Genomic DNA, 19,932 nt, shown 5'->3' with positions numbered 1-19,932 from the left:
GCAGTTAACTTTGCTATGTTCCATAGACATAGGTATCATCCTTAATTTTCATCAGATTCCTTTAAAACTCATATTGTTGGTCACAGTGGAGACAAGTGAGGTTGTTTGAATCAAATACAAACCCTCTGCTACTGGAGTAACAAATCAAAACATAACCTCTACTAATAATGATCACTTGTTCCAAGAAAAGGTAGTTATCTTCTAATTAGAGTTTGTGATTTGTTTTGCTTTTGAAAAGAGCTCCAAAATGTTTGACTTTGAAAGGATTGGGGCAAGGATGGGGATTACTTCATGGTATTTAAGTTTATATGAGTACATGTTGTTTTTCTGTATAGAATGTAAACCCCTTGAGGGTAGAGGCTTTTATTTTTTTGCTTTTCCTGACACTTAGACACAGTTCCTTGAACACAGTAGGTACTTAATAAATGTTTATTTGTTGATTATATCATGATTGCGGTAACCAAAGTTGCCACTTATTTGTCTGTAATATTTCCCCTAGTTTTTCATCTTTGTGAAATTACCATACTCTCTTGATGTATTTTTCATCCATTTTCTTATGTTGGGCCTTTTGTGGAGATAGAATAATCGAACACCATCTTCCTCATGATAATTTCATATACTTAAAGATAGGTAGGCCTTTATTCCTTTAATGTTTCCCTGCAGATCAGGCCTATTTTCTAAATCTTGGTCATCTTGACTAATTGGCATTCTCTCCAGTTTTTTTCCCCGACATCTATTTTACATTATTGCAGAACCTCACTAATTCAGTCTAGTAGAAAAAGGGGAAGGTAGTTTAAATTAGAAATTTTAAAATTCAGATTTATAATGATCAATAGTATCCTGACACAGATTTTTTTTAAAAATCTGCAAGACCTATTTTAATAGTTATGGATCATTTGTAGTTGGCATATTGATTTATGGTTGGGTAATAATTGTAAATTTTTTTAAAGAGGGCTTAACGTTTGTTCTATAATCTTACTTGCATAATTAATTCACTTAGCTTATCCTTTTCATCATGTAAAGGGAAACTTTAGGTACATAAATTTATAAATTATAACAAATTTTAAATTATTTGAGTTTGAATGTGCATATTTTTATTCTATAGATAAAATTGTTAATGCATTAATGAAGTTTTGGACTCTTCAGATTAAACTCTACTGCCTCTGTCTTGTATGGGTAATGTCTGTGTGTGTTTGTGTTTTGATAGCTCTTTAAGATTTTTTAACAAGAGCAGTCATGGTTGCTAGTCCAGGAAGACTACACTTTTTTTCCTTTCACTGATGTTTTGTCTTTGGCGACCTTTCCTTATCTTCATCTGTTATGTATTTTATATGATAAAATATATCACCTTGAGTTTTTGCCTATTGAGTTTGCTATTTTTACTAGGAAAAAAAAAAGGTTCTGAAAATCCAGATTGCTGAATTTCCTTTTTAGTATTCCTGAGTGTTCTTTGTAATTTGAGGTATTTAAGCCTTTGATTTTTACATGTGTATAGTGTCACAGTTCATAAACTTGTACTAGAGAATCAGTAAAGCAAATTGGAATTTGGTGATAAGGGTTTGAATCTTGAACCATAAGTAAATCATTTAATATTTTTTGTATCTGAATAATTATGATAAAAACTTGCCCACCTACCTCACAGTGAAGTGACGAAAATACTTTGCAACATTATAGCTATTGGCTATGAAAGTATGACCTTGTTATAAAGTCGATGAGTTGCATTATTTAAAATTGCATTCAGTACCAAAATTGTTATTGAATACAATCCACAGGTGCCACTTAAATTCTTTCCAGGAATATTGTTTCATTTTAGTTAGGCCAACTCTCATTGCCTTTCTTTTTATATTTCACTATCTCCAGTGTTACATATTGAATGCAGAAGATCTCAGAGAGAACAATACCAAAATTTCTGGTGAATGAGATACTTATTTTGATTTTATTAGCTAATAATATTAATATTCTTACTATAAATGTGAAGACCAAAAGTTGTAATAACTTTTTTTTTGGTTAGCTCACGTGAAAGCAATGTACTGGAATATGAAGAGGGCTGGAATTGGAATGAAGAGCCCTGGGCTCAGATTCTGGCTTTTAGTTACCATCTTTGTGACTTTGGGCAAGTCATTTAATCTTTCTGGTTTTCGCTTTTTGAACTTCTAAGATGAAGGTCTTAGATTAGAGTTCACTCAAGGACAGGGGTTCTTAACTTTTGTTTGTATCATGAACTCTTGGCAGTCTGATGAAAACCCGGAGACCCCTTCTTACAATGTATTTAAATGCATAAAATAAAATGTATGTGATTATAGAGAAAACCAATTATATTGAAGTTGAAATACAGTTTTAAAAATATAAATGTCTTGTGTTTTTTTTTTGCAGGGGGGAAGGCAGGGCAATTGGGGTTAAGTGACTTGCCCAAGGTCACACAGCTAGTAAGTGTGTCAAGTGTCTGAGGTCAGATTGAACTCAGGTCCTTCTGACTCCAGGGTCAGTGCTCTACTCACTGCGCCACGTAGCTGCCCTAAAAATACTCTTAAAAAGCAAGTTCATGAACCCCAGGTTAAGAATCCTTGTTCTGTGGTATTTCCTGCTTTCCAGCTCCACATCTTGTGATCACAGTGCTACTTTAAAAGCATTGTGAATGTTCTATATTTCTGAGTGTGTTGCTTCTAGGTAAAAGGAAACAAAAGTTGTGAAAAATTCTTCAGTGCTGAGAAATGCTTTAAGGAGCTTGAGGGGGGAATAGCTCAAGTGAAAGCTATTTTTAGTAACAAAAAACCCATCAAAAATAAATAATGTAAAAACATTATTGTCTAGGTGCTAACAGTTTAGGAAGAACATAGATAAGCTAGTGTCCATGGTCCAGTTGTCCTGAAGAGGAAAACTACAATGATGAAGGTTCTTAAATTTGTGTCATGTGAAGATTGGTTGAAGAAACTGGGTATATCGAACCTAGAGAAGAGCAGACTGACATGACAGCTTTGTTCAGAAAGTCTGGAATGTGAAAGATCCATTAGATACGTTTTGTTTAACCCCATTAGGCAGAAGTGGGAGCAGTAGTTGGATGTTACAGTGGCCAATTTAGGTTTGAGATGTTAGGAAAAGTTATCTCAAAATAAAACGACTCCCCTGGAAAGTCGCATGTGTTACAGTAAGTACACATGATACACACTTTTTTTCATGAAAAGTCTGGTCTACAGTAGTAATGTCAAACTCAAATAGAAATGGGTTACATGTGGGCTACATGTTGACTTAGAAAACCACAAATTAGTATTAGCTATGTTGTATTGCATTTTTACTTATTTTGTTGTATATTTCCCAAATTGCATTTCAGTGTAATTCAAGAGTCCTCCTCTGGGCTCTGAGTTGGATTCCTCTGGTCTAGAGGATTGCTTATATCCCTTACAACTCGGAACATCTGTGGGTTTTTTTTCCAAAATGGTGTATATACTAAAAGTTGCTTTGTGCATTTTTGTTTTTGTCTTGCCCTGTAGACCTCACAGCTTCTTTTCTGATTGTGTTAGTGACTTTTTGATAATGCTGCTCTCTTTCACAGCCTCTGTTCCCTTATGGAAAGAAGGCCACCAGCTGATACCTGATTGTGGTAGATATTTAAAAAGTAATCCAACCATTTGTCACATGGGTTAGTAAGATAAAGAAATAAGGAATTTCTGTTTTCTTGAAGTTTCATCTTAGTCTGGCCCATTTATCACTTAAGCTTCTATGACCTTCCCTCCCTTCCTGCCAGTATATGAAAAATTTTTGCTATTATTATTCGATTGGTTCTGTTTTCCCCTATACTGCCCAGCCAGGAAAGTTTAGTTCTTGACTAATTCATATCAGCAGCTCCCTGCAACTTATAGTTTAGAACAGGGCTGTCCAAAATGGGGGCCCTTGGGCCTTGATTTATGAGGCCCCCCTACAAATGTAGAAATTTACATAAATGCTTTAGTAAACAAAGCTGAGCTAATGCAGAGCTCTCACTAAAATGGCAAATCAAAACATATTGTTGATTGTTTCAATAGAAACCTATGGTTGGACAGCCCTGGCATAGAAAGTTAACTGCAGCACTGAGCAGTTAAGGGACTTGCGCGGGGTCATAAAGCTTGCTGTGGGAGAGATGCATTATTTTTAAAGGAAAACTTGTAGACTACCACCAGGGCTTTTAGAATTTTATAAACAATATGATCTTGTAATTATGGTTGAGTTGTTTAATTTGTAGTCGTCAGTTAATTCTAGGTATTATCCTAATAACATGAGGTAATTAGATTTCTGTTCTCAGAAATTTACTAAGAATTCTCAACTTCAGCCACTACTGTAGACAATATCATTAAAGCTGAACTACTTCCTTTTGTCTTCTGATCCTGGTTTGGTCAACTGCAGAAGAGGAAGAGATATTGGGCTTTATAAGCTGGTAGAGTAGCAAAAGGTTGTATTGAAAATGGGATTTTTCTCCTTTTTTCCATCTTTTCCCATATATTCTTTTGTGCAGCCTATGCCTAGAAAGCTATCTTTAACCAATCATCCTAAAATTTGAAGAAGATTACCGTACAATATTGATCAGGATTGCTGAGCACATGCCAAGTATGTAGTACAATTTAGGTCATTGAACCTGTGTCCCTCTAGGTCCTTTGGTGCAGCCTTTTGACTGAGCCTAAGGTTTACAGAACTAATCCTTTTATTGAGGGGATTTGTTCTGTGAAGTTTGGATTCAGTCAAAGGGCCACACTTGAGGACCTAGAGGGTCAGATGTGTCCTCGAGGTCACAGATTCCCCACCCCTGATTTAGGAAATGTCATCTTTGCTAATAACACGCCTCTACGGGACCACACTTATTCTGTATTATGGAAATGACTAATGACTACCTCTCCCCCCCCCCCCCCCGCCCCATTCTTCTGGTTTTTTGTAACTGTTCTAGTTTTCATGTTTAGAAATTAATTTTTGACAAATTAGAAAAAACAAGCAACTTTTTAGGGGTGTATGTCTGTCTTTAACACCTTCCCCGTATCCCATTCCTATCAGCTGGCCAAAAGAAAAATCACTGGGAATTTGGCAGCATCACAGTATTGGCCAGGAAATGCTGCTTCTTTAGGTTCTTCAGCCATTGTTTCCCTCTGAAATAAGTTATTCTCACTGACCCCACAGATGATACTTCTTATACCCTTCTCTGTTCACTCACCTGCCAATTAAAAGCATTGTAACTGTAGTGTAACTGACTAGCAATGGGGTAAATTGGTGTTTATATGATACATTGTCCAGTGAAAAGTATTTCTCCTAAACATAAAAGAAAATACAATCCTTTCTGATCAATACCCCGTCCAAAAAGCCTCGAATCCAGAGCTACGGAGTGTATACTCTGTTGTAATTAAAGTTCCTTTTTTGTTTTGAAGTGTCTTGCTTGGCCCCTCTCTTCTTGGAGAGGTAAGTGATAGGCTATAATCGTTTAGTACATTTGAATAGTGGGTTTTGCATGGGGATTTGGGAAAGGTACTGCTTTTTTTCATGTCAGTGCCCCTGCTAGACTTTGCTTTACTCTTTTCCTGATTGTGCCCTTCAACCTGCCTCCTCCTCCATCTGCTTAGGCTCCTCAGTTTGGTGAATTACCACCTCTCTCAGGTCTCTAATCAAAAGTCTCTGTTCAGATGCACAATAAATTTGACACATCACCTATTGGGTAAAGGAAGATATGAAAACACTTCCATCTTCAATTGCTAGGACTTCTTTTGCCTGTTTTCTTGCATGTTGCCTGATCCTAAGAGCCTACCAGCTTCCTCCTTTAAACCTACTATTCAAATGCACAGTAGGTGGGACCTATGACCTAAAGGATGGGGAAAAAGTTTAAATACCTCAGCTCTGCTCTAAGTGAAATGCCTGAATCCCTTGCTCTCCTTGCCTGGGCCATTTTTTTCCTTCTCTCTCTCAAATGACCATGGTATTTTGTTAAAATTGTCAGCAGAGAAGAACAGGGGCCTATTAGGCATATGCACAAGAAACTGAATTTTAAGAAATAACACTGAGCAGATTTTCAAGAAATGAAAATGTTACATAGTTTTGTAAGTTGTCATATTTTGTAAGTCACATGTTTTTGTAAGTTAAAGAAACTGAAGAAAAAAAGGATTCCAAAAAGTGAGACTAGATATTTCTTTAGTTTTCTCTATTGTATATTTAGGGTTGGAAGCTTTTTGGGAATGGTGCAGTCTTAACCAGTCTTTTATATTTTACATATATACATATTCTCTCTCCCTCTCCCTCCCTCTTGCTCTCCCTCTCCCCCCCTCCCTCTTTCTCCCTCCCTCCTCCCTAAAGATTCAAGATTCACTTTATTCTCACTTCCTTGTATAATGAGTTTTAAAAATTTGATTGGGATACTAGTATTTCTTAAATTATAAAATAGGTTAACTGAAGTGATGGGTTTTTTTTAGTTTTGTGAAATACATGAACTATATACATTTTTTGAATGACACTAGACTGTTGAGCAGAGTTACTAAAATGGTGTGTTAGACTAAGATTATCATCTTGTATGAGTGAATCAGCAGGCAAGAATATTCCATATATTATTATTCATTTTGGCATGTTTGTACTTGTATTTGATATAGAGTGATATTTCACTCTGCCTCAACAACAGGGCTAAAGAACTAGGGGCAAAGCAAAAAACAAAAACAAAAACAAAACAAAAATAATGAGGGGGGCAGGGCTTGAGAAGCCAAAATAAAGGTCGCAAAGTCCATGCACTTCTATTGACACAGATTTCTCAAGTACTTCTTCAAATCCTATTTACTCTAATAAGACTGTCCTTGTTATTTGATTTTAAGCCTACAGCAGATTAAAATTTAAAAATTAAAGAGGCATCGTTATAGGCAAGTGTATTGATAGCAGTGAGAAGTAACTGCAGAAGGCAGGACTCCAAAAGACAAACACAAACTTTGTGAAAAAAAAAAGGGAGGAGGGGGCAATGGTAGTCTCAGGTCATGTAGCGTTGAGGCAGACAACATCCCAGAACTTTCATATCTTACTGTAATTATGGCACAGCACAATGATTTATCATAATGGTAATGCTGAGTCATCAATATATTATTTATTTTACTCTTTTTAAAGAAATATCTTCATATTTCTATACTGAATCATTAATTTTTTTTTGAAAGGCTTGATGCTTGTAGAGGTCAGCCCTCACCTACCCAGAAAACTTGGTTTAAATGAGTAGAGGGTTTTAAGTAGGCAAATGTATTTTAATGTATTACGATAATTCTCTCCAGCATTATTAATTTTCCTTCACTCTATAGAGAGCAAGACTATAAACAAGTAATCTTGGGGTACAGAAATTGCTTACTGGTTCAAGGGTTTTGATAAATGTTGCAAGTTACAGTTCTGGCCCCAGGCTAACACTTCTGAAAGCACCTACCTGTACTTTGTTGCCTTTCCCCTTCCAACACCCCCTCCCTGACAGTCTTTTTTAAAAAAAAAAAGTCTTTCCCCATGTCTCCATGCAGAAACTATTTGAATAGTGTAAGTACGAATTTTATTTTTTTAAGAATTAAATAATACAGAAAACTTGATTATTAGCAATTTATTATCCCTTTTGTAGCTCATGTAGTTTCCATGGTTCCTTTCCTGTTTCACTATCTGATACCTATCAGTAAGAGATTGAGACGGGCAATGCAAATCAGTCACTTTTGCCACTTATTAACATCTCTGGGAAAAAAGTTTAGGTAGGACCTCCTCCAGAAAGTGGAAAATTAAAAATGCTATTTAAAATGAAGTCTCTGGACTTGACCTTATGCATATAAATAATATCTGTAAATAAAGCCATAATTTATTTATTGCCATGGTCTCACAGTTCAATGAAGAGAATAACAGAAGGAATGGCTTACTATAATATTTAGAATGAACATGTCAATATTATTTTAAAGCTGTAATGCCTATGATATGTTTTTAAAACTTACATTGTTGGTTTCTTTTGTTAGTTTGCGATGGTATCAGCATCCTACAGAAGAAGAGTTACGCCTTCTTGCGGGAAAACAACAAAGGGGAAAGAGCAAAAAAGATAGGTAATTTATCATTATTGTGTTTGTATTATAGTGTCACATTGTTGGATACAGTTTGTTAAGAGGATATTTTTGTGTTACACTTTCAGACAGAGAAACTTAGAATTTATGATGAATATCAAAGTGAAGAGACTAAGGAATTTGCAATAGAAACAAACAAGTTCTAAAATGTCTGTATAACTGAAATACTTGAAGAAAATTTGGTATGCAAAAACCAAATATAGAAAACTTAGGTACTGACTAGTAACAATTTTGAGGCAGTGTTGTGTTGTAGATAGATCTGTGGAGGGACAGAACTCGAAGCCGATCTGGGGTCAAATTCTTCTGCGACCTTGGACTGTTAACAGTGTTTCAGTACACCAGCCATCTTTCTGAGACAGTAAAGATTAGTTGCTGATCTTCATTGTGGGAGAGTATTTACACACTGGGAGTTCCTTATATCACCAAAATAATTTACTGAAAATTTCCTTTCTAGACTAACTTCACTTGTGCTTTATAAAATACTCATATACATAAAAATAATTTTCCCAAAACTTTATGAAATATTTATTTGACTGTAAAGTATTAGACCTTTATAGTCCAGGACTGTTTATAGCCATAAATTTCAAAAATTTGTTCAGTTTTGTAGTGTTCAAAACTTTTACTTCATATTTCTTAAATGTATATGCCAGAAGTATAGGCTTTTTTCTTCTCATTAGTAGGATGCTTGGATGTGTTTAAAACATATTCATGCTATTTCGCCAGTTCAAATGTGTCCAGGACCATGCCTTATAGATAGTAGGTGCTCAGTAAGTATTTGCTAGTTTATTAATATAAAGTAATTTCTTTATAACATTTTTTTAAGTTAAAGTTATTATCTAATGTTTTAGGTAATCTTATTTTATATCACAGTTGTTGGGTACATATGATTTATATACTTTTTGTTTGCCTGGTTGTCTTTTTTTTTAATTCTAAAATAACAGTGATACATGTAAAATGGCTTTCATTAGTCTTGCCGCCCTCCCTCCCCCCCCCCCCCCCCCCCACTCAATAAAATGTCCATATTGGCAATCTCTTGGGAGATTCAGGTCTGTGACTCTTATACCAGACAATGAAGATGGATTTATTGAAGTTGTTTGTTGAGCTATTAATAAACTAATTGACATTACAAATAAAATGCTTGTTCCAAGTTGGATGTCTAATGTATTCACTTAGTAAGGCTTACCAAATAATCATTCATTGAAATAATTTACCTATAAAATTTTTGCTTCTTTCTAATAACTGATTGATTCAGTAGCAGCTATTCACTCACCGCCCCGCTATTTAAAATATCAGAGATTGAACTTCTCACTTAAAAAAATTAAATTTTGTCATAGCAATCTACACAACAATTTGGTAACTTCTTGTATTTCTTATCTCATTTTTTATAGGAAATATAATGGTCATATTGAAAGTAAGCCACTAACCATTCCAAAGGATATTGATCTTCATCTAGAAACAAAGGCAATTACAGAAGTGGATACTTTAGGTAAGAAAAAATTCAGTGAAGGGTTTTTGGTCAAGAGTTCTTTAAAGTTCAGTTGCACATTACCTTAGAGACAGTTTAAAACAAGCAAACTTAGTTGATTGTTGCTGTTACATTATTAATGTTTATATGTAGGAATTGTGTGAACTTTTAGAACTAAGAAGTTCATAGAGACTTCTTTTAATAATCTTTTTCTTCATGGAATTGTTTAGACTATAATGAGTTGTGTGCAATTTTGCCCATTTTTACCATGGGAAAAGAAAGAGCTTATTAAAAAAAAATACTGTTTCTCAGGCATAAATTTTGAAACCACATAGCTTTCCTTTTCTTAATGCCTCTAATTCCGGGTATCATTCTACTATAATATTCATAATGATTAGATTCAGTTGATAGATGTATATGTTAGTGCTGAATTGCTTTATTTATAACATTTAGATCTGTTAGAGAATGATGTGCATAGGAGCTATGCAAAACCTCATTCATATAAAACCTCATTTGTGGTTCTAGTTTGACCCTTGCTATGTCACTGAAAAGAAGTGAATTTCTGTGATTCAGTTTAGGTAAAATGGGTACAAGAATGTGTGTAGTGTTTAACATTTCAGAAAGAATAATAATTTAAAAGAATCTTAAGATTGCAGTTATATTTGCATTGCCAAATTCAGAGGAACTGATAATAGTAAAATACAACAAATCTGCTGTTAGGATTTTTAAAACATTGTGGCCATTATTACATGGAACTTGATGTACTATGAGTACTGAATCTGCCCATATGTTTCTGAATTCCGCTATTTTAAAATTTAACAGTGTCTAACTGTGATATGATATAATTAACCTCTAATAGAATTATATTTTACTTCATACTAGTGTTGTAAATGCAGGAGATAGGATTGACAGAATATTCTTTACGTACATGGGGGGAAGAAATCTAAGGTAAAGGACTTAAAAGACTAAAAGAATAGCTTGAGTGATTTATCCTTTTGATTTCCCCCCCTCCCCCCATTAGACCAAATGGACAATAATATAGTATTATTTGAAGTCTTGATTTAATTATTGTTAACAATGTTTTAAAAATATCCAAACCTATTTGATCAAATCTTTGGTTCACCATTTTGGAGTCAGGGATTTAGAGACTAGCAATAACCAAGAACTCTGTGGAAAAGAATGCCTTTCACATAGTGAGCTTTTAATAAATGTTTGTTAAAAAAGGGAGACAACCAAGCTTGGAGATGCCTAGAGATGTGATAGGATGAAACCTTCAGCTTTACATTCAGAAATCATTAAGTATATGTGAGAACATAAGTGCACAAAAGAGAGCTAAAACAATTACCTTGGGTATGAAATTAGAAGTGTTAAGTCAATTTGAAAGCAAGTGAAAATTTTAGCTAAATTGAAAAAGCATTAAGGCTTGTTACTTTACATCTTGTTATATTACCTCTTCACATGGAGATCACTAAGGGTTTAGTCTTTTAACCTGCCTTGTTTTGAATAGCATTATTTTATTTTAACGTAAATTTTCTTTTAGATGGGTGATTTTTAAAAAGACTCGCAAAATTTTAAAGTGTTATAACTAAGGGCCAAATATTCCATCCCCAATTCCCACAACTGCCCCCAAAGGAATGTGTATTCATTTTATATTAGGAGTCTGTGGAAACAAAGTTTGAAACGTAGCATTTTGATTGGGTAATAAATAGAATTGTATCAATGAGTGTTTATGTAATGTCACATTATTTATTTAGACACTCATATGGGTACCACTGGGCTAAATTCTTTATCAGGGATTAATGGTGTTTGCTTAATCCCTGAAGTTTTATCACTATGAGTAGGATAAAGGAAGAAATAAAATCACAAAGATATATACATTGAGATAGAACCTTTCACCTGTTTGGTATGTTTTCCTCTTACCTTTTCCTCCTTTCAAAAAAAAATTTCCTATTCAGTTTCAGGCCCCTGACCCTCTTTAGATTTCTGGTCTGTCTTTTCCCAAGTGACAGAATTTAGGAAGATTGTGGAGAATACTAGAACTTAGGTCACTTTTAAAGGATCCCTTTAGGGAAACATATTAAGGAACTTGGAGACCAAAAGAAAGTAGAAAGCCTGTTCATATTCAGAGTATTACGCCTCTAACACAAACACTTAGAGATGGAACATTTGGAACTGAAGAGGCTGGTTTTATGGAATCCAAAGGATTTCTCAGTGTTTAAGTAGGGAACCACCAAACAGAAAACAAAACAAAACAAAACACCTTAACATTTTGTTTTTGTAGCTTACAGGAAGTAACTCATGGAATAACCCTTCCCCTGTCATTGATGTTAAAATGGTTTAATTCTCTTTTTGTGAAACAAAGCTCAAAAGACAGTGTGCTTTACCCAGTCTTATGTATCCTAAGGATAAGATGTCATAAGTGAAATTCTCTCTTAAAAAACATAATGCTTCAGAATTTTCTTAAAAATCAGTAGTCAATTATCAAGCTACAGTGTATTTATAGTCATTTTAACATAAATTTAATATTGGTGATAATCAGTTTATTTTGATTGTTTAATGCATGAGATCTTAAAATTTGTAACATTTAATTTTGAGTGTAAGATTCTGTATTGCTGAATTTTAGCATCTTGATATTTGCAAATCTTTAATAAAAATCCAAAAGTAGAATTGAATATGCTTAAAGTTAATTAAGTATAAGTCTGTATCTGCTGTTGATCAAAGTTTAGGTAAAACTTTTGTGTTTGAAAACCTTTATTTTTCAGCATTGCATTATTTTCCTGAGTATCAATGGCTGGTGGATTTCACTGTGGCAGCTACAGTAGTGTATCTAGTAACCGAAGTCTACTACAGTTTAATGAAACCTACACAAGAAATGAATATCAGCATTGTCTGGTGCTTGCTTGTTTTGACTTTTGCAGTGTATCCTTCACTGTACCATTTGTGGTCATTTCAAATGATAGTGCATGAATTGATTTTCCTTTTCCAGTGTATGCCTGTAGAGTTTGTCACAATTTGAAAGATAGCAAGAATATTGAAAACACAAAGCTTTTATTTTTCTGTTAGGCTCTGACATTTTGGAGATACTGAACAAACATCAACATGGGGTATACTCTGAACTGACCGTATTTTGAAAATTAGTTGACCCAGGAAAACATACCCTGAAACTAAGGTAGAATTTTTAGACCTTGTATTCAGTACAAAGCTGTATCTGCAGCATCTTTACAAAGAAAAATGCTGTACTGTATAAAAGCACTAATCATCCAAATTAGCTGAAAAGCATGCATAAGATATCCATATTTCTATAATTGTAGTAGCAAATTTAGTTCAAGCATTTAAATCTCTATGGATTTTAGCTGATAGAACTACTTCAGTAGTTAAAAATCATCATGTAATTCAATTTCTTAAATCTCCATTAAAGCAGAATGTGTCCTCTCATAATCAGCAGTCAGGCTATATAAAGCATAATGAAAATATTTTAACCTGACGGACTGTTGTCCTCTAAATGTCATAAATGTTGCATTTCAATACATCTGATACTGATTTCTGATGACTTTTGAAATACTGTGGTGCTAAAACAGTGTCACTTTGTGTTCTGCTTTTCATTTCGCTCAAGTTTATTTCATTAATTTATAGTATGAATATATGCATTTATACACATGTAAAATGATATATAACAGTTTTGTTTAAAAAATATTATTTATGTACATTTTAATTTTAGATCATGATACTGCCCTAGATACCTGTTGAGACTATAGAGAAGGATATTTGTTAATGGCAAGGCAGATTATTGATCGTGTGAATACATTTCACCTTTTGCTTCACTGTCAGCACTAGCTAATAATATGAGAGTAAAGGTCCCACACACTCTCCAGCATTGAACTGACTTGGCTTAGTCTTAACAGAGCTCTTGTGAAAGTCACCAAACAATGCCAACCCCGCGGGATCCCAGGAGCTTGCTGTCTCCCCATCGTAGAGGGGACAGAATGTGCTGAAGGGCTTAGAATACAATCTATTTTCCCCCAACCCTGACCCTTCACAATGGAAGAAGGGAAGAAGAGGGAAGGGGGTTTTGAAAGAACCTGTAGAATGTGAGAAAATCTACTCTTTTCCTGTCTTCAGATGTATGAGGTATGCAGGAATCTAAAATTCCTTTAAAATGCCAGATGATCTAACACCAACCATGATACTATTTATGGCCTATCTTTCATCTTAGCTATAGTGTATCTGGTATGCCTTTCATTCCCTGTGCACGGAGACTCTAGTTGGAATGACCTCTGTCTGGCTTCTGTTCATTTTCTTATTGTCTGTGTCTGCTTATTAGTCAAACACATGTCTCCATTGATTACATAGGACAATAGCCCTTCTTAATTCTAGAATAGCACATAAATCAGCTGAATCAGAATACCTCTGCAATCATTGCTAGTGGAATTGTGCTTTTTAGAAGACCTGAAATTGATGATATATAACTTAAATAGTTAATTCTAAGTTTAAAGGTGAAAAAAGCATAATTTTATTGCTGTAATAGTTTTCACCTGTAATATTTGACTAATCATATATATAGAGCTAGTGACTATAACAGAATTTGCAATAGAGCCTTGTAAGAAATTCCGGAAGGCAAATAAATGGAACACATAAAAAAATGACACAGAAGCCCCAAACCTTATAGATCCTCAGATTCCACCTGTTTTCAGCTTTATATGAACCATACATTTAGCCTAATCCTAGCCCTAAAACTATCCAGGGCTTCAGCCTTACTCTTAAAACAACCCAGTCTGATTTTTCGTTCTAGCCTTTTGGCCCCTTTCTAATCATAGACCGCCTCTTTCCCCAAATTCACTTTCCTCCATTTTTCCTGAATCAGGTTCCTGAAATTACTCTGTATAACTTTAAAACATATATGACATAAGAGAAGATTTAGGATGCAGGAGGAGATGTATGGCAAATATGTAAATATCTTAGTATACTTTGTTATACAAAATATATTTATATCTACACTAAATATACTCCAGATGCTACCTTAGTCATCTGTGCTGTCCCATAAAGCCTTTACAGACATTCAATCTCTGTTCTTACTGATTTTTCAGTTATCAATAAGGGAAGCAAGCAGAAGGAGAATTTAATTTAAGTACTGAAGTCTTAAAGATTTTTGGTTAGGGATGAAACTCTTAGAAACTTTGAAGTTCTAATATTGTATAGATTAAAAAAAAACTTGAACAAACTATAGCACAGGGACTAATATTGAGTCAATTACATGAATTTGAGTGAGTAGAAAGCTGTTTTACAAAGAAAGATAAAGCTTCTCAGTAGTCCTATTATATTTGGTTAAAGGTCTGGATCATTAGTCACATTTCCACAGTGCTTGTATTTTACAATGTAGATGCTTTAAGATACAAAACCCTATTGTATATGTTTTTATGGCTATGTTTAAAATTTTTAATTTGAGGGAAATATGTAGAAATGCAAATTTTATACCAAATAAAGTATTAGTTTAAATTGAAATACATTTTAGAATTTGTTAATTCTATCAGTGTTTAATATTTAGTCATTGAGCAAATTTTTAGATCAAAGGTCACGGAAGACATTTGTTCACTGTAGAGTGTAATGCCAGTGGCAAAGTAAAGCACTGAAAATCACCTTTCTAAAATTCCATGCATGGCTCTTATTCATTTTCCTACTCCACAGAAATGTTCTGTTTTACCATACAAAACCTGAAGTAGACAGCATAAGATATTGGATATTGCTAGTGAATCAAAGATGTTGAGACTATGCCAAAATATTTGTTGTGTTTCAAAAACTTGCATATAGCATATTACATCAAAGCTTGTTTGTTTTTCAAATCTTTCTAGGTCTTCTGTGCTAATGTGGCAAATCACTTAGTTTTCAGGTCAGAGACTTGTGATTAGACTGAGAATTTATTTGGGCCATACAACCTTATTTCTAAGAACTAATTAATTTTACGATTCAATTTTTTTGTTAAGGTGATAATTTTTTAAGCTTAAAATTGAGATGAGATTAATTTTTTAACAAGTTACATAAAACTTAAGAACATTAACATTTTTATTAGTTGGGTTACTTAGTGGTTTGTAAAATCTTTACATTTTGTGCTTCAGGGATCTTTTTTTAGATCTTTGTGTGTTGTACTCCAAAATACTTTGACTTCCACATTCATCAAAATGAGAGGTATCGTGAGAATTTTAATCAGCTACAAAATTCTTTTCCTTTTTTTAAAAATAGCATTTGTAATTGTGTTTTCTCTATTTGTGGAAGAATTTTAATATTTTTCTTCTGTTTAAAATAAAATAATATACTTCCATATCTATTACATAAAGGCATATATTTTAACAGTGGGAATCTTATAAGATTTTTTTTTTTTACCAAGTTGCAAGGTAGGATCAGATTAATATTTGATTAATCAGATTAATATGTTTTTTCTTAAAAGATTGTATTTGATGGGCCCTAAGGATTTATTGTGCTACTTATTGTAAACATTTCACGTGCAAACTGTTGAACAGAACAGTTAATCTACCATAAATGTTTCAAATGCTTTTTATGTTGTACTAATAAATGTAGGTTTACTCATTTTGAAAAGGAAAAGAAACAGAAGTATTTGTTTCTCCCAGTGGTTTTCTCTGCTGTATAAAGTTAAAAAAAACTTTAGATGAACATGAAAATCTTTTAGAAAAGTGGGAAAGTGACTTGTTTTCTAAAAGCTAAATTTTGCTGAAGTCAGAGACTTACAAAAATTTCTCACTAGTGACCATACTAGTGTTGTTTCATCAGATACTTCTTTTAATACTTTAGTCCTTTTTTCTTTTAACGTCTTAAATGAAATAAAAAGGGAAAAATACGTTTCTATAATTTGGAATTAAATACAATATAGGTAGTAACACACTTTCCATTTTTTAAAGTTGTGAATTATAACATTTAAAAATCTCAATAAGCAGTTTGTAAACTGATGGTAACTGATAATAACTTTGGTTAATATTCTGGGAAGGATCATATGACCTGCAGCAAGTCATTTAAATTCCCTGAGCCTCAGTTTTCTTTTTTTTTTTCTCCCCTGCTTGTATTATTTATTTATTTAATGTTTTTAGTTTTCAGCATTGATTTTCACAAGTTTCACAAGGTTTTATTGCAAATTCACAAGAGTTTCACAAATATTCTCCCCATTTCTACCCTCCCCCCCAGTCCAAGATGGCATATATTCTGATTGTCCCTTTCCTTCTGTCACCCCACTCACCCCCATCCCCGTTTCCCTTCCTTTCTTGTAGGGCAAGATAGATTTTTATGCCCCATTGCCTGTATATCTTATTTCCTAGTTGCATGCAAAAACTTTTTTTTTTGAACATCTGCTTTTAAAACTTTGAGTTCCAAATTCTTTCCCCTCTTCCCTTCCCACCCACCCTCCCTAAGAAGGCAAGCAATTCTACATAGGCCATATGTGTATCATTGTGCAAACCCCTTCCACAATACTCATGTTGTGAAAGACTAACTATATTTTCCTCTTTCCTGTCCTGTCCCCCTTTATCCAATTTCCTCCCTTTACCCTGTCCCTTTTCAAAAATGTTTGCTTTTGATTACTTCGTCCCCCTATTTGCCCTCCCTTCTATCATCTGCCCTTCTTTTTATCTTCTTTCTCCTTCTTTCCTGTGGGGTAAGATACCCAATTGAGTATGTATGGTATTTCCTCTTCAGGTCAAATCCAATGAGAGCAAGATTCACTCATTCCCCCTCACCTGCCCCCTCTTCCCTTCCAATGAACTGCTTTTTCTTGCCACTTTTATGTGAGACAATTTACCTCATTCTATCTGTCCCTTTCTTCCTCTCTCAATATATTCCTCTCTCATCCCTTACCTTGATTTTTTTTTTATATCATCCCTTCATATTAAACTCACCCTGTGCCCTCTGTCTCTCTATATAAGTATATTCCCTTCAGCTACCCTAATACCGAGGTCTCATGAATTATACACATCATCTTTCCATGTAGGAATGTAAACAAAACAGTTTAACTTTAGTAAGTCCCTTATGATTTCTCTTTCTTGTTTACCTTTTCATGATTCTCTTGTTCCTTGTGTTTGAAAGTCTAACTTTCTATTCAGCTCTGGTCTTTTCACTGAGAAAACTTGAAAGTCCTCTTTTATTGAAAGTCCATATTTTGCCTTGGAGCATGATACTCAGATTTGCTGGGTAGGTGATTCTTGGTTTTAATCCTATCTCCATTGACCTCTGGAATATCATATTCCATGCCCTTTGATCCCTTAATGTAAAAGCTGCTAGATCTTATGTTATCCTGATTGTGTTTCCACAATACTCAAATTGTTTCTTTCTGGCTGCTTGCAGTATATTCTCCTTGATCTGGGAGCTCTGGAATTTGGCGACAATTTTCCTAGGAGTTTTCTTTTTGGGATCTTTTTCAGGAGGCTATTGGTGGATTCTTTCAATTTCTATTTTACCCTCTGGTTCTAGACTGTCCGGGCAGTTCTCTTAGATAATTTCTTGAAAGATGATATCTAGGCTCTTTTTTGATCATGGCTTTCAGGTAGCCCAATAATTTTTAAATTATCTCTCCTGGATCTATTTTCCAGGTCAGTGGTTTTTCCTATGAGATATTTCACATTGTCTTCCATTTTTTCATTCCTTTGTTTCTGTTTTATAATACCTTGATTTCTTCTAAAGTCACTAGCTTCCACTTGCTCCAATCTAATTTTTAAAGTAGTATTTTCTTCAGTGGTCTTCTGGACCTCCTTTTCCATTTGGGTGATTCTGCCTTTCAAGACATTCTTCTCCTCATTGGCTTTTTGGAGCTCTTATGCCATTTCAGTTAGTCTATTTTTTAAAGTGTTGTTTTCTTCAGTGTATTTTTCAGTATTTTTTTGGATCTCCTTTAGCAAGTCATTGACTTGTTTTTCATGGTTTTCTTGCATCACTCTCATTTCTCTTCTCAATTTTCCCTCTACTCTTACTTGCTTTTCCAAATCCTTTTTGAGGTCTTCCATGGCCTGAGACCAGTTCATGTTTTTCTTGGAGGCTTTTGATGTAGGCTCTTTGACTTTGTTGACTTCTTCAGGCTGTATGTTTTGGTCTTCTTTGTCACCAAAGAAAGATTCCAAAGTCTGAGTCTGAATCTGAGTGTGTTTTCACTCCCTGGCCATGTTCCCAGCCAACTAACTTGACCCTTGAGTTTTTCAGCAGGGTATGACTGCTTGTAGAGTATAGAGTACTTTGTCCCAAGCTTGAGGGGCTGCACTGTTGTTTTCAGAGCTATTTCTACACAGCAAGCTCTGCCACACCAGCGCTACTCCTTCCCCAAGAACAGCCAACCTGGACCTGATGAAAATCTTAAGCAGGACCTGCACTCCTGCTCTGATCCACCACTTAATTCCTCTCACCAGGTGGGCCTGGGGCCGGAAGCAACTGCAGGTGTAGTTCTGTAGCTGCAGCCCCTCTCCTGCCCCTGGGGCGGTGGCGGAACTGCGAACTCCTTTCACTCTGTCCCAGGAGCTTTTCCCACTAACCTTCTCTGTTGTCTTTGGTGTTTGTGGATTGAGAAGTCTGGTAACTGCCACAGCTCACTGATTCAGGGCACTAGGGCCTGTTCCAGCTGGCTCCAGTTCTGGTTGGTCCTGGCGCAGCCCATGCTGGGCTTTCCTCCACTTTGCTCCCCAGCCCAGTGCAATAGACCTTACCCAGCAACCATCCAGGCTGTCCTGGGCTGGAGCCCTGCTTCCCTCTGCTATTTTGTGGGTTCTGCAGTTCTAGAATTTGTTCAGAGCCATTTTTTAATAGGTGTTTGGAGGGACCTGGGTGGGAGCTCACACAAGTCCCTGCTTTCCAGCAGCCATCTTGGCTCCGCCCCTGAGCCTCAGTTTTCTAATCTGTAAAATGAGATAGTTGCATTAGAGGACCTCTCAGTGTACTTGACCAACTTTAAATTTATGATCCTATGATAGTTTTTTAAACTTTATTACCTAAAAATGTTCTTGTTTGGACCCAAGAGCCACTATTCTGTACAGGGAGCAGGGCAGTGAGCAACACTTTTCTCTTCCAACTCTCTCCACTCTCATGACTCCTTTTTCTTTTCTAAATTCAGCACATTTGCATAAAAAATTGTGATTTCCCTCCAACAGAGAATTAGTACTTTTTAGAAAAACCCAGTTCACATGGGATTTTAAAAAAAAAATCCTACTTGTTACATTTTCTTTGAGTTCAGTTTTTCTGATATGAAGCAGAATAAATTAACACTTAATAGCAGGTGGTCTGTAATAACTAGTATTGAAAGATTAAGAAGGAAAAGAAATTAGAGAAAGAAAATGATTGCATTAGTAGATTTCCATGGACAGTTTTGAGAATTTACCAGTGAGATCCTTTTCATAATATCTAATTTGCAGAATGATCTGTAAAATTAATGGT

General features: G+C 34.8%; 1 protein-coding gene across 1 annotated transcript in view; it reads left to right on the top strand.

Moving 5' to 3' along the window:
* The window catches only part of TMEM161B (transmembrane protein 161B), a 108,611-nt gene that overhangs the window by 43,287 nt on the left and 45,392 nt on the right, over positions 1 to 19,932 (top strand). Inside the window, exons 3-5 of the mRNA XM_036765751.1 lie at positions 7,956 to 8,039; positions 9,446 to 9,543; positions 12,285 to 12,441. Of these exons, the coding sequence (XP_036621646.1) occupies positions 7,956 to 8,039; positions 9,446 to 9,543; positions 12,285 to 12,441 (339 nt within the window). The remainder of the gene's footprint in view (positions 1 to 7,955; positions 8,040 to 9,445; positions 9,544 to 12,284; positions 12,442 to 19,932) is intronic.

Source organism: Trichosurus vulpecula, chromosome 1 (genome assembly GCF_011100635.1).
Source record: "Trichosurus vulpecula isolate mTriVul1 chromosome 1, mTriVul1.pri, whole genome shotgun sequence".
NCBI lineage: Eukaryota > Metazoa > Chordata > Mammalia > Diprotodontia > Phalangeridae > Trichosurus > Trichosurus vulpecula.
This window is presented reverse-complemented; position numbering and strand designations above follow the sequence as displayed.